At 43.9% G+C, this 15,094-nt stretch overlaps 2 protein-coding genes across 7 annotated transcripts in view; one reads left to right on the top strand and one right to left on the bottom strand.

Moving 5' to 3' along the window:
• Positions 1 to 6,782, bottom strand: part of AUP1 (AUP1 lipid droplet regulating VLDL assembly factor) — a 104,640-nt gene extending 97,858 nt beyond the window's left edge. The window contains exons 1-2 of one of the 5 annotated variants that reach the window (XM_033955200.1): positions 6,629 to 6,782; positions 347 to 484 (exon numbers count right to left, since the gene is read on the bottom strand). In XM_033955200.1, coding sequence (XP_033811091.1) covers positions 347 to 427 — 81 coding nt within the window. In that variant the 5' untranslated portion in view covers positions 428 to 484; positions 6,629 to 6,782. Of the gene's footprint in view, positions 1 to 346; positions 485 to 6,382; positions 6,609 to 6,628 lie in introns of those variants that run through there. The other 4 variants (XM_033955192.1, XM_033955175.1, XM_033955184.1 and 1 more) reach the window with 4 other exon arrangements.
• LOC117365173 (BCL2/adenovirus E1B 19 kDa protein-interacting protein 3-like) overlaps positions 6,762 to 15,094 on the top strand; it is a 53,904-nt gene continuing 45,571 nt past the window's right edge. The window contains exon 1 of one of the 2 annotated variants that reach the window (XM_033955243.1): positions 6,762 to 6,818. The gene's annotated coding sequence lies outside the window, so the exon portion shown is untranslated. Of the gene's footprint in view, positions 6,819 to 6,986; positions 7,261 to 15,094 lie in introns of those variants that run through there. The other variant, XM_033955233.1, reaches the window with a different exon arrangement.

Here is a 15,094-nt window from a genome sequence, read left to right as displayed (position 1 = left end):
TTAGTATGATCTGATGTTCCAGTATGAGATAAGTGGTTATTATGCTAACTGTACCATCTTTTGGAGACTATATTAAAACTAGTTAGCACTTGTATAAGGCATTTTAAGGATCCCCAGCACTTCAGATACTATTTCTAGCCATAAAAATAATTCATAAAAGAATGGTCAACTTGACCAGCTAAAATTCACCAAATTAGGTTTAGAAATATCTTTTTCAAGCCTATCAGTTAAAAATTATATTAATAAAGAAATATCAAAGAGCTTATATGATGATTGTAAAAAAAAAAAAAAAAAAAGCACCTATGGCTGGTTTTTAAGCTCGTTCCAATGGCCAAGGATTACTCACCTTCTGATAAAGTTGTCTGGGAGCGCACAGCTTACTAAGAACACATGAACACCAATGAATATCCTGAGAATCAGCAGGCATAGGCCAACTGGGGTATACAAGAAGAGGAGCAGGAGGAGGAATCCATCACTGGGAAACCTAAAGGTTAATAAGGTAAATGACTTAGAAACAGCATCTAACCTCAGAACATATTAGTCCAGAAAGCACAGAATACAGGTGCATGTAATTTAATGTCAGCTTAATCATTAATGCCTTTTCCCTAATTACAACAGTTTTATACCACCAAAACTAACAGCAGTTTGCAATACAAACAAATATGCTTTCTATAGAAGCTGGCATTTTACTTTGGTTAAACAAAAAAAAACAAACAAAAAAAATCAAACCAATAAGATATAGCATGATTAATACAGTGGTAGTTAGTCCACTTTCTCTGTTCACTAGGGGAGGAGCCAACGGTGATTCCATCCAGTGTGCCCTGAGAGCCAGGCAAGCAGCAGCAGAGAGTCGGGAGGCAGGAGCAGAGTAAAGAAGAGTAAAGAGGAGGGGACAGAGGCGGAGGAGAGTGAGGGGCAGCGGCGATAGGTAGCTCCCCCCATCCCTCCGACATCAGAAAAACTCGGATCCAGAGCTCTGCCTTAAAAGGAGATGAGCTAATGGCACTCAAACGTTTGGCACACGGTAAAGGAGCTCGCCTTAGTGAGAGCGCCTTTGCGAAGGGCCTTAAGGAGGGAAGAGTCACTGCAGAGTAGAGGGCAACCACAGCAGACACAGAGGACACACAAGCAAGCAGAGGACAACCACAGAGGGCACACAAGCAAGCAGAGGGCAGGCACAGAGGACACACAAGCAACAAGCAAGCAGACAGCAATGGAAGCAGCAGACAGAACCAGGATGTTGAGGTACCCAGTTTTCTGCACCGTTTGCCATATGTATGATTAACTCCCCTCTGGGAGGCGGTCTTATGTATGAACTCGATGCGATGAACTGGAGGGCCTGAAGAACCAAGTTAGACTCCTGGAAGGCAGAATACTAGAACTAGAAGCACTTCGAACAGTGGAGGAGGAGGACAGAGAGGCAGAACACTTCAAGACAGAGGAAACCATTGAGGAAGAAGTCCAGGGGTTAGAGAAGTTCATAGAGGAGGCATACAGGGAGGCTGTGGAAAATCACCAGCAACAGTGGAACAGCCAAGATACACCCACAGTGAGTGAGGACCACTTGGAGGATAACCACAAGGAAGAAATGGGTGACACAGCAGCAACACCTGGACACAGCTGAGGGAACCAACAGGAAAACGAGTCCGGTGCAAGCCAATGCCAGGATGAGGAAAGATGGAAGTGCACAGAGGACACGGACCTACAGCTGGAGAGATGGACATACACAGGGGACACGGACCTGCGGCTGGAGAGACAAGAGAAGACAGAGAGGACAGCAATCGTCGTGGGGGACTCCATCATCAGACAAGTTGACAGCCACATAGCAGGAGGAAGACAGGATCGGCTGGTGACCTGCCTACCAGGAGCCAAGATAGAAGACATAGTGAGCCGCATCAACAAGATCATCAACATCGTGGAAGAGGAACATTCGGTGGTGGTGATCCATGTGGGGAAAAACAATGTGAGCAACAGGAACTACAGCAGGGAAGGACTGAAGGACCAGTTCCGGATGCTAGGAAGGAAGCTGAAGACCAGAACACCGAGGGTAGCATTCTCAGAGATCCTGCCAGTAGCCAGGGCCGATGAGAAGAGGCAGATGGAGCTGCAAGCAGTCAACGCATGGATGAGGCGCTGGTGCGCGGAAGAAGGATTCCACTTTGTACACAGATGGATGGCATTCTGGGGGAAGAGCAAGCTATACAGGAAGGATGGACTCCACCTCAGCAGAGACAGAATGAGGCTACTTGCAAACAACATCAAGAGAGAAATTGAGAAGTTTTTAAACTAGGAAGAAGGGGAAAAACGACAGTCGACCAAGAATAGATGGTTCGGGAACCGGTATACCCAGAGGATATCGTGCAGGAAGATAGCGGGGAAGACTCACCGGATCATAGGCAAGACAGAAATCTTGACGGATCGAAAGGGACACAAGAGGGAAGGAAATGCAAGAAAGTAACATGCCGCAAACTCAAGTGTATGTACACAAACGCAAGGAGCCTAAGGAATAAGAGGGGGGAACTGGAAGCTATGGCACAAAAAGATAACCTTGGCATCATCAGCATCACGGAAACATGGTGAAACAAGAAAAACATCTGGGACACTGTGCTACCGGGATTCAAGCTATACCGCAGAGACAGAGTGGGTCAAAAATTTGTGGGTATTGCCCTGTACATCAAAGAAGGAATCGAGTCTACCGGAGAGAACATGCCAGAAACGAAGGATAAGTTAGAGTTCTTATGGGTCAAAATTCAGGGAACAAATGGAACGGAAACCAAGATCGGCATCTACTACCAACCCCCAGGGAAGTCCAAAGAAATTGATGGAGAAATAATGGACGAGATTAAACGCAACTGCAAGGGATAGACTGGAACTTAGGCACCTCTGGCTGTGGTAGGGAGACCAAGTTACTGGATGCTGTAGGCAATTACTTCCTGGAACAACTTGTCAAGGAAAATACAAGAGGAAATGCAATTCTGGACTTAATTCTAAATGGACTACGAGGATACAGTCACTCAGGTGCAAAATCTATATATATCACTTATCAACAAGGGATATAAGAGGAAAAAGAACAAGAAACCAGAATGGCTCACTGTAGAGGTGAAGGAAGCGATCAGAGACAAGAAGACTTAGTTTAAGGAATGGAAAAGGTCAAAAACTGGAAAAAGCACAAACATCAAGCAGGTGCCATAAGGCAATAAGAGGGGCCAAGAGACTATGAGGAAAAAATAGCCAAGGAGGCAAAAAACTTCAAGCCGTTCTTTCGATATATTAAGGGGAAATGACCCGCGAAGGAAGCGGTGGGGCCGTTGGATGACCATGGAATAAAGGGAGTGCTAAAGGAGGACAAAGCCATCGCCGACAAACTGAACACAATTTTTGCGTCTGTATTTACCAAAGAGGATATACACAACATACTAGAAGCCGACAAGGTATGCACAGGAAACGAACAGTCAGTCTAGAAGAGGTGTGCAGGCAGATTGATAGGCTTAAAAATGATAAATCCCCGGGACCGGATGGCATCCATCCAAGGGTAATCAAGGAACTGAAAGGGGCTATAGCTGAACTGCAAGGAATCTGAAAGACTGGAAGGTGGCAAATGTTATGCTGGTCTTCAAGAAAGGTTTGAGGGGAGATCCAGGAAACTACAGACCGGTGAGTCTGACTTCAGTACTGGGAAAGATGGTAGAGGCGTTGATAAAGGACCGCATCATTGATCACCTTGATGGACACAATCTGATGAGGACCAGCCAGCATGGCTTCAGCAAAGGAAGATCTTGCTTGACAAACTTAAGAACATAAGAAGTTGCCTCCGCTGAGTCAGACCAGAGGTCCATCGCGCCCAGCAGTCCGCACCCGTGGTGGCCCATCAGGTCCATGACCTGTTTAGGTGGTCCCTGACTTTTCCTATAACCTATCTCTACTTCTATCTGTACCCCTCAATCCCCTTATCCTTCAGGAATTTATCTAAACTTTCCTTGAACCCCCGTAGCGTGCTCTGCCCTATCTTGCTGCACTTTTTCGAGGGAGTAAACAGGCAGATAAACAAGGGTGACCAGGTTGACATTGTATATCTGGATTTTCAGAAGGTGTTCGACAAGGTTCCGCATGAATGACTACTTTGAAAAATTGCGAGCCATGGAACCGAGGATGAAATACTCATGTGGATTAAAAACTGGCAGGCGGTTAGGAAACAGAGTGTGGGAGTAAATGGACTGGAAAAGCGTCACGAGTTTGGACACATGCTCTTCAACATATTTATATATGATCTGGAAATTGGTACGACGAGTGAGGTGAATATATTTGTAGACACAAAGTTATTCAGAGTAGAAGACGCAGGAAGATTGCGAAGACCTGCAACATGACATAAACGCGCTCAAGAAATGGGCCGTGACATGGCAAATGAGGTTCAATGTGGATAAGTGTAAGGTGATGCATGTCGGTAACAAAAATCTTATACACGAATACAGGATGTCCGGTGGGTTATTGGAGAGACCCCCCCAAGAAAGAGACTTGGGAGTACTGGTCGACAAGTCTATGAAGCCGTCCGCGCAATGCGCGGTGGCAAAAAGGGCAAACAGAATGCTAGGAATAAGAAGGGGATCACGAACAGATCAGAGAAGGTTATCATGCCACTGTACACCCTCACCTGGAATACTGCGTCCAGCATTGGAGAGTACTACTCGACATGACATAGTACTACTCGAAAGGGCCCAGAGAAGAGCGACTAAAATGGTTAAGGGGCTGGAGGAGTTGCCATATAGCGAGAGATTAGAGAAACTGGCCTCTTCTCCCTTGAAAAGAGGAGACTGAGAGGGGACATGATCGAAACATTCAAGATAATGAGGGGAATAGACTTAGTAGATAAAGACAGGTTGTTCACTCTCTCCAATGTAGAGAGAACGAGAGGGCACACTCAGAAGCTAAAAGAGGATAGACTCCGTACAAACATATAGAAGTTCTTCTTCACCCAGAGGGTGGTAGAAAACTGGAATGCTCTTCCGGAGACTGCTATAGGGGAAAACACCCTCCAGGGATTCAAGACAAAGTTAGACAAGTTCCTGCTGAACCGGAATGTAAGCAGGTAAAGCTAATTTCAGTTAAGGTACTGGTCTTTGACCTAAGGGCCACTGCGTGAGTGGACTGCTGGGCACGATGGACTACTGATCTGACCCATCAGCGGCAATTCTTATGTTCTTAACCAAGGAGTCCACCTCTGAAATTGTTCACATGTGCCCAAAATGCTTACAAATTCATTCATACCATATTTCATGAAACTTCCTCAGAGGTAGTTGCAAGGCATAGTATTTGGGGGTTCGGGAAATAAAGAACATGGAGAAGCAATTTGGAAGGAGGAATTCCCTAACTGCTATGCTTCACTGTTTGGATTCCTTTTTCCAGAGGTATTGTATTTTTCTAGCATCTTTGTCTTCCCAAACCCCTCTCCAATTCTTCTTTGAAGAAAAGTGAGCATTTTGACCTTTCAATCACGCAAATTCTGCTTGCTTGTATATTGCATAGCCTGAACTCTTGCATAAATTATACTGGATTCTCAGCATTTCTCAAGAAAGGTTGCAATAACCACTTCTGAATACCCTTAGCGCTCTAACGCCTAGCACTCAAGAGCCATACCGGTGGGAGAAGGCTTTGAAGCAGCCTGTTTAGAGTGCTGCCGATGCTGCTGTTTGGAGGGAGGTATATCAGTCTGTGGTGGGAGGGTCGGCATGAGTCTGCTGCACAGGGGGGGAGAGGATGGGAGGGATAGAAAGATGTTGCAGAAGGAAGGCACAAGGGAATGAGTGAGATGGGATGAGTGAGATGCTGCACATGTGGGGGAGAGAAAGGAAAGAATTGGGGTGCAGGAAGGGAGAGATGATCATTCTACATAAAAAAATAAGATATCCCCCGAAAATAAGCCCCGTCTTATTTTCGGGTAAACACGGTAGTAACATAGCAAATGACAGCAGATTAAAGACCTGAATAGTCTTAACAAATCGGAAAAACAAGTTAAGATGATTTTTTTTTTAAATCTGGTCTTCATCAACTGAGTTATCCACGCAAAATTAACAGCAACATATTTTAGATTTAACTAAGTTGGCGATCTCTGTGTCTCCGGTTCCACGAAGCGGCGACACCTAGTAACCCCAACATTACAAAAGCGATCACTGGCGCTAGAGTCAGCCCACACATAGGCAAAGGAAGTGGTCCGGAAATTAATCTCACACCTAGATATTTTTTGGGGAAAGCACAGATCTTCGTGTTTAAAATGTGCGCGTATACATGCATTCGCTTTAACTATTTATAGATATTGGTATTAAAAGTGCATGAACACACTAGGATTCACTTTGTGACCTTGCACTTTGTTTCTAAGCACTTTCCTTACCAAGCACCAGCACAATGAAGAAATCGTATTTTCGTGCTCTTTTCTCGCCTTACGGGAGAAGCGGGTGTTTGGGAGAAATTACTGGTGCAGGTATAGGCACAGTCTTCTGATCCGGAAGCGCTGTACATCAGTGGTAGGATTAAGCAGGCAGGGGAGTCGGGAGCCATGACTTCCCCCACCACTGCCCTCTCGGCTGCGTGACCGGAGGCACTAGCTACACCTTCTCTCAAAATTAGGCACTCTCACCTTCGCAAGTCAAACAGCCTCTCGGTCACCGGCGCTTCCATCGCGCTCCCGCCGGGCCCAACGCTCTCACGCAACACCACCATCCCACATCGCACCCGCCGCTTATTAGCCCGCGCGGGGCACGCTGGGGGAAAAAAAAGGCACCTTCCGGAAGGGTGACGCGACCCGGAAGCGCCGGTCTGATGCAAAGGTAAGACTACAATTCCCGGCGTTAAAGTCGCGAGGGAGTTGTTCCGTGCTGTGCGTCGGGGGGGGGGGGGAGGGGGCAGTCGTCACCTGGCAGGAGACAGGAACGTGTTTGCTCCAGATTGCTCCGCTATCTTGTCTCGCCTTAGTGAACTTACTGTCACATGTCAGTCAGGGTCTAGTCAGGCAGGAAGTCTGAGTATGCATAGAAGGGAAGGGTAAAACACGGACCTCGCGGATCTCGAACGCACATCCTTAAAAACCTTCATTTATTAACAGCTGAGGTTTCAGATTTCATGGTCCCCGTTTTAGCCCCTCATTCCACCGCTGTAACTGTTGCCGTTTCTGACCCCATGGATCTGTGTTGACAGTCTTATTAATAATTATTATTTTGAGGAAACACTTTAGCTAAGGGAGGTCTGCGTTTTACCCAAATCTATATGCAGGTAAGAGAGAACGAAATCAAAATCCATAAAATATGTCTTTCTTGTTTGCTCTACAGCTTAACTCATTTGTTACTATTTTTATGTTCTCTATTTATCATAGAATGTAGCCTAAGGCACTAGTTTAGCAAATTAGAATGAAGACTATTCCAATATATAGATAAACAACTACAAGATGTTATCTCATAGTTATGCCATATGCTCCCACTCGTCATCGGACCCAGTATAAATAATGTTTTAAATATTTTAAGAAATAATTTAACTTATTCAAATAATTGTGTACTAAAAGTACTTAGCTTGTGCAAAAGATGCTATTCAGGGGGGGGGGGTAGAATCATCAATCACCAACATGTTTCGCCCGTGTGGTTCTAAGGGCTTTATCAAGGTTCCCACTCCCTCTTTACTCATTCATCCCAACCATTGCGTCAGAAAGGAAATCTGATGCAATGGTTGGGATGAATGAGTAAAGAGGGAGTGGGAACCTTGATAAAGCCCATAGAACCACAGGGGCGAAACATGTTGGTGATTGGTGATTCTACCCCCCCTGAATAGCGTCTTTTGCACAAGCTAAGTACTTTTAGTACACAATTATTTGAATAAGTTAAATTATTTCTTAAAATATTTAAAACATTATTTATACTGAGTCCGATGACTAGTGGGAGCATAAAGCCCAGCACAATGAGAGAGTTTGAGTGCGTGGTGGCCCGCTGAGGACCAGTAAGATTAATAAATAACACAGAATGAAGTATGGCATAACTATGAGATAACATCTTGTAGCTGTTTATCTCTATTTATCTTAGACCACAGTTAAAAGGAGGAAAAATCTCAGATGCTCGTATGCTGCTAGTACATAACTGAAGGAAGCACACTAGAAAGAGAAGGAACCTCATCTGCTTAAAAACCTCCTAAATAAGCAGTATTATAGATACTTTAAACATTTCAGAAACATTTCAATCAATCAATCTTGTAAAGATTTGATTAAAAAAACCACTTATCTCTGCTTAGTACACTTTGGGCTCAGACTCAGTCAAACTCAAATCTAGAATTTTTCGAGAAGTAGATTGTCTACTGCTGTACTGTAAGCCAGTCACTGTTTGAGGTGTGTTCATTAACTAAAAATATCCCAAAGCCTGAAGTTCTATATAAATATGAAGGGGTCAATTTCAAATATAGTATATTCACACAGACCTGCTTCAGTTCCTTGTATTCCAAAAATGCACTAGCAGCCACTTTATTCAAACATGATTAAGAAAAATTAAATTTATAAAATAGTTAACAAAGGGAGACTAATCAGTCCTGGGAACTTCCTGAGAGAAAAAGCTCCAAAGGAGTTCACCTGGGTGTATCCTCAGCACAGGAAGCACCCTACAGGATTATACCCACAACCATCACCTTCAGTCTCCTCAAGAACCTTTTAAATATCAAAGTGTCTTTCATATATAACAATCCATAAATAGTAAAGTGCCTAGTGCAAGTTTGGAATCAAGTAAATCAATATAATATCAGTGAAAACATTTAAATCTAACAGTTCTTAAATATAGCAGTTTTCTCCATAGAATGTAATATGCAGAAAAACTTACAGCCTCTTTTACAAAGCCGCGCTAGCGGCTGCTCTGCGCTAACGGCCCCGAAGCCCATAGAGAATTAAAGGGCTTCAGGGCTGTTTCCGCGCGGCAGCCACTAGCTGTAAAAGAGGCCATTAGCTTTCAAGAGTCCTCATGTAGTCAAAGCTCTCTCTTTAGTGGGGTGACCCACAAGATAAAAATCAAATAATGTAAAAAATACAAATGACCCAACATGGGCTATATTTCAGAAGAATGCCTTCCTCAGGGGGTCTTACAGGGTTCTAAAAGATGGAAAGAGAAAAGATTTAGAAAAAATATACCCCACCCCCTTTTACAAAACCATGAAAGCAGTTTTTAGTGCAGGCCAGCCTGTGCTAAAAAAAACACTTTCACAGTTTTGTAAAAGGGGGGGATAATTATTTATTTAAACTAACCAAGATAAATGATAGTGCACATGTAATAAAAATAAATGTGTGAATGATGAATTACTGTGTAAGGTGAAATGAAATGACGAAAAGGACAAACAGGACAAATGATGGTAATTAATCCACAAAAAGAAGGTGGGCTAAAGGAAACTCTAAAAGAGGTGAAACATGATGTAAAAGCGATCCACTGGGGTAGTGGGCAGTGAAACTAATGAAACAGAAAATAAACCAGTGAAGAGAGGGGTGAACTAAATATGGCTCTATAACATTATGAAAAACCAAAAATGGCATTTTAAAACCAACAGAGCAACAAAAAGAAATCCAACCAAATCTGCAGAAAAACCACCAAAACAGGAAAACCAAACAAAAACTGCAGATAAAAGGACCCCAAAGTTAATTGAATGTTATGGTGGAACAAACATACATATCAGAAAGCAATGTATGCTAATGCCAGAATATGCATAGCTAATTTAGATCTAAGAAACAAACCATGAGAGTGTCAACTGGCTGTGAAAGTGGCACTTGAGTCTCAAGAAAACAGTTGAAAGAAACACTAACGAAGCTGCGTTAGCGGCTTTTTCGCACGAACCTTTTTAGCATGCGCTAACCCCTGCGCTAAGCTGAGAAACTACCGCCTGCTCAAGAGGAGGCGGTAGTTGCTAGCGTGGCCGGCAAATTAGCTATTACCTGTGTTAAATCGCTAACGCGGCTTCGTAAAAGGAGTGCTATGAAATTGATATTTGATGTAAAGTGAGATATAATGAGGACAGATTAATTATAAGGGGAGAATTTTGTTTCTCAAGAATTCTCAGGCAATTTCACAATTGGTGGACTGTCTGATTTAACACTTAACAAGGTATGCTTTTCATTTGTTTAGAAAAAAACTAGAAAAAACCTCCCAAACCCCAAGAAAAGAAAATGACTAAGGGAAAGAGACAAAGACCAACTGCAAGCTCAATCAATAGTAATAAAGTCTGTTAAATATTTAAGCGGGAGAGCCCTCAGTCACACAGCCATATATTCCCAGAGGCCTGCATATACAGAAAACTCCGGGATTATTTACAGACAGAGAATCATTTCTCTGCAAGTGGGCATCTATTTTAAACAAATGCTCCACTGATCTAATGATACGATCCAAGAGGTCACTCAGGAAGTGACCACTCAAGCTAAACTTATCCATGAAGAGATTCGCAAAGAACCAGATTCTTTTCAGTCTCTACAAGATAGCTTACCAGCCATTCAATCATCTTTAGATCAACTCAGGACTAAGACACGGGCATCCAAAATTAAAAAATTTCAGCGGGATGCGGATGATTACACGAAGGGTAATGTTTACTCTTGGCTGACGTTTAGAGACACTACACAGCATTCTACACAAGTTCATTCATACACTAATTTGGATACAGGCTCCAGTAGTGGTTCAGAAGACTCAAGTGTTAGATCTAAGTCCCCGGTTTTTTTACCCAGGGGGGATCGGGGCAGACAATGAAGACCAAGGGGAAGCAGGCAAAACAACAGGGGAACCAACAGAGGACAGTATTCCAATCCGAATTTAACATCACACCCTCAAACGAGGTCGTCGGGTCCAGTCAATCCATTGTGAATAATTTATCAGGGATTGATCTATCTGTGGACCAGTTGGGAGTGTTAAATAAGGGGCTTTCATTCGTTCCTTTATGCCGCTACGATCCGTTCACAACACGTAGTAACATTGAACGCTTTATCAGATCTCTACAAATTAAGTTATTTTTTCAGAAACAGTCCCACACTGAAGATTCATCTATTTTTAGAGCGCCCTCAAAATGGCTCCCTCCAGGCCCTTTGGACCCTGCTTTACATACCTTCCGTGAACTAATACTCAGAGATTTAGATACGTTAGAAAAATCAGTAATTATTCACACCCGGGGCTACTCTAATTTGACCACTCGTGAACGTACCGCCCTTACATCTTTAAGCAAGGATACTCAGTGTGTTATTAAACCTGCTGATAAAGGCGGTTCTATCGTCATATTGAGTAGCCACCAATATGTTACAGAAATCAACAGACATTTATCTGATAGACGTTTCTACTCTCTCCTTTCAGGGGATCCTACGGATTCCCTGGTTTCTACCATAGCTACTATAGTAGATAGAGCTCACGAAGAAGGCCAATTAACGAAAGCTGAGACTAAATTTCTTAAGTCACCTTCCCCCAGGCGCCCGACATTCTATATAGTCCCCAAGGTTCACAAGCAGATTATGCCTCCGCCAGGCAGACCTATAGTATCCCTTAGAAGTACGGTTCTAGAGCCTCTATCCAAATTTATTGACTGGTTTCTCAAACCTCAAGTGACCAGTGCTAGGTCTTATCTCAAAGACACTACTCATTTTTTGACTTGCATTGCTAACATTACTGACATTCAGGACACTCACATACTAGTAACAATGGATCTTGAGTCCCCAGTCAGCTGCTCTTGAATTGATTTCCAGAATCTTCATGCAAGATATTCATCACGACCGGATCAGAGCAGATTTTCTCATTCAACTGGCTCAACTGGTATTAAATCATAATTATTTTCAGTTTGATCAACAATTTTATTTACAGACACATGGCGTAGCCATGGGCACGGCTGCAGCTCCAAGCATTGCCAACCTATATGTTTCCTGTTTCGAAGAACGTCATTTATATTCTTCAGCCTGGTATTCATACATCAAAATATGGCGCAGATTTATCGATGATGTTTTTTGTATTTGGACGGGTCCGGCAGAACTGTTACCCTACTTCCTTGACTGGCTTAATTCTTTGGACTCTAATCTGAGATTCACCATGGAGTCAAATTTCAGCCAAATATCTTTCTTGGATGTGTGGGTTATTAAGTCTGACCACACTTTAACCACTACACTATATAGAAAGACAGTTGAGGTTAACAACTATTTAAATTACACGAGCTGTCATCCGACCAAATTGAAACAATCCCTACCTATAAGCCAGTTTCTTCGTATTCGCAGGTTATGCACTGATATCAACGAGTTCCGGAATCAAGCTCGCAAGCTGTTCACTAGGTTCAAAGAGAAGGGTTATCCCCATCGTGTTCTTCAAAACGCCTATTACCAGGCTTTATATGCCAATAGGGATTTGTTACTTTCCACCACTCCAACCCAAGAAGATTCTGGCATTACTTGTGTTCTAGCGTTCTCTGATCACGGAAGCACTGGCATATTCTCCAGTTGCACCCAATTTTTCAAGGTTTACCCCGTATTGCATATTCTCGCGCAAAAAATTTGTCAGATCATCTGGTCCATTCTAACTACTCTAGCTGCAGGGTGATTTCCAACCGCGATGGTCAACATTCTAAATGTAATGACACATGTGACATCTGTAAAATCACCATCGAAGGGAAGAGATGGCAACATCCCAGGACTAATAAATCCTATAATTTCAAATCAGTTACTTCTTGTAAATCCAAGTGGGTTGTATATGTCATCATATGCCCGAACATCGGTCACGGATTAATACTCAATCTATGAGCGCTCCTATGGTTCCTCACTGTATACAGTTTAACCATGCCTTTCAAGATCTTCGCTGGTTTATTATGGAACAAGCGTTCGAAGACCATCAGGGGGACAAACTAGTTTGGCTGCAACGAAGAGAACAATATTGGATCTTTGAACTTCAAACTTTGTCCCCATGTGGACTCAATGATTACATCGAATGGCAATATACTTACTAGTATAGATCTACAAAGATTTCAGTCTGCATTGTTCTGTTAGAAGTCTGTTATTATTATTATTTTTTATTTTTAGTTTTCAGTGCATTTTCTTATTCATTCACCAGTCAAACATTTGGCATGTCAGCTGTTTAGTCAGCTGACTTTTCTAACCAATTACACTTGTGTCTGCAGTTTAAATTGGAGGCGTCCTCTCCAGTTGAGTTGCCATTTTCTACCTCGCTTTCCAAGCTGTGTCAGAGAAACTGAGAGACCCAGCGCAGTCAAGTTCCTGAAGAAGGGGGTGTGCACCCCCGAAACGGAGTCCCGTAGGACGAAGCCATCATTCGCTGACTGCTTACACACGGAGAAGCTAAGTTCTTCTAGTTTGTGTTTTGCTTGGTTTGATTTGGACACTCATTTTCCTTTTGGCCCCCTGATTAGGGGATAGAGACAAATCTTAACTTCATTTATCGAGTGTGTTTTTTTTAAATATATTTTTTCACACATATTGCACTTTATAGTTGCACTTTATTTACTCACTTATTATGCGGAGAGAGCCCGGGGATGTTTCGCAGTTAACACTCTTCTGGGTGTAAACCCGCGTCAGCTTTTCCCTGGGATCTCCCAGCGGTGGCTGTGTGACTGAGGGCTCTCCCGCTTAAATATTTAACAAACTTTATTACTATTGATTGAGCTTGCAGTTGGTCTTTGTCTCTTTCCCTTAGTCATTTTCTTTTCTTGGGGTTTGGGAGGTTTTTTCTAGATTTTGTGATTTTTCTACCTCCATTTTTGTAGGGTTTATTTTTTGTTTCATTTGTTTAGAGCAGTGGTAGGCAAACTCATTAGTCAAAAGAGCCAAAATCAGCAGTACAACGATTAAGATTTTTTTTGAGAGCCATACTCCATGCCTTCTTGCACTACGACGGCTACATCAACCCAACTGACACCCCGCTCACCCGCACATAGTTGAGATCGATTTGTGGCAGAGCCAAAAATTTTCTCCGTCCCCGCAGCCTCGGTCCCCATCCCCGCAAACCACCTGATCCCATCCACACAAGCCTCGAATAGTTTTATACTGAACTTATTATATTAAAGTATAAAAAGAAACAATATTATGTACAATTGTCAATTGTAAATCAGTGTCTTCTCCACACTCTCTCTTCCCCATTTCCCTTCAGCATCCTCAGCCCACTCTCTCTCCACTTCCCTTCAGCGCACACACATAACCTCCTCACCGATCCAGCGGGCAGGCAGGAATCGAGGCAGGAGCCCGATCCTGCAGGGGCGTTGAGCCGTTTCCGCCCCCCCCCCCCCCGAATCCAGCGGGGGCCTACTTTAAAAAGCGAGCAGCGTGGAAGCTGCATTTAAAAAGATCCTGACCTCCTCACCGATCCAGCGGGCAGGCAGGAATCGAGGCAGGAGCCCGATCCTGCAGGGGCGTTGAGCCGTTTCTGCCCCCCCCCCCCGAATCCAGCGGGGGCCTACTTTAAAAAGCAAGCAGCGTGGAAGCTGCATTTAAAAAGATCCTGACCTCCTCACCGATCCAGCGGGCAGGCAGGAATCGAGGCAGGAGCCCGATCCTGCAGGGGCGTTGAGCCGTTTCCGCCCCCCCCCCCGAATCCAGCGGGGGCCTACTTTAAAAAGCAAGCAGCGTGGAACCTGCATTTAAAAAGATCCTGACCTCCTCACCGATCCAGCGGGCAGGCAGGAATCGAGGCAGGAGCCCGATCCTGCAGGGGCGTTGAGCCGTTTCCGCCCCCCCCCCCCCCGAATCCAGCGGGGGCCTACTTTAAAAAGCAAGCAGCGTGGAAGCTGCATTTAAAAAGATCCTGACCTCCTCACCGATCCAGCGGGCAGGCAGGAATCGAGGCAGGAGCCCGATCCTGCAGGGGCGTTGAGCCGTTTCCGCCCCCCCCCCCCCGAATCCAGCGGGGGCCTACTCTTAAAAAGCGAGCAGCGCCAACGGCGCGCCTTTGTGAAGCGACACTTATTGAAGCGACATCCCTTGAAATCCTCAAAATAACCTGTATAACATGATAATTTGTTAGCACTGTTTATCTCCATAAGAACCTATACAGACTGATAAGTTGTTAGTACTGTTTATCTCCATAAGAACCTATACAGACTGATAAGTTGTTAGTACTGTTTATCTCCATAA

This window comes from Geotrypetes seraphini, chromosome 1 (assembly GCF_902459505.1).
Source record: "Geotrypetes seraphini chromosome 1, aGeoSer1.1, whole genome shotgun sequence".
NCBI classification, from domain to species: domain Eukaryota; kingdom Metazoa; phylum Chordata; class Amphibia; order Gymnophiona; family Dermophiidae; genus Geotrypetes; species Geotrypetes seraphini.
The sequence above is the reverse complement of the archived record's forward strand: the minus strand, read 5'-3'. Positions and strand labels throughout refer to the sequence as shown.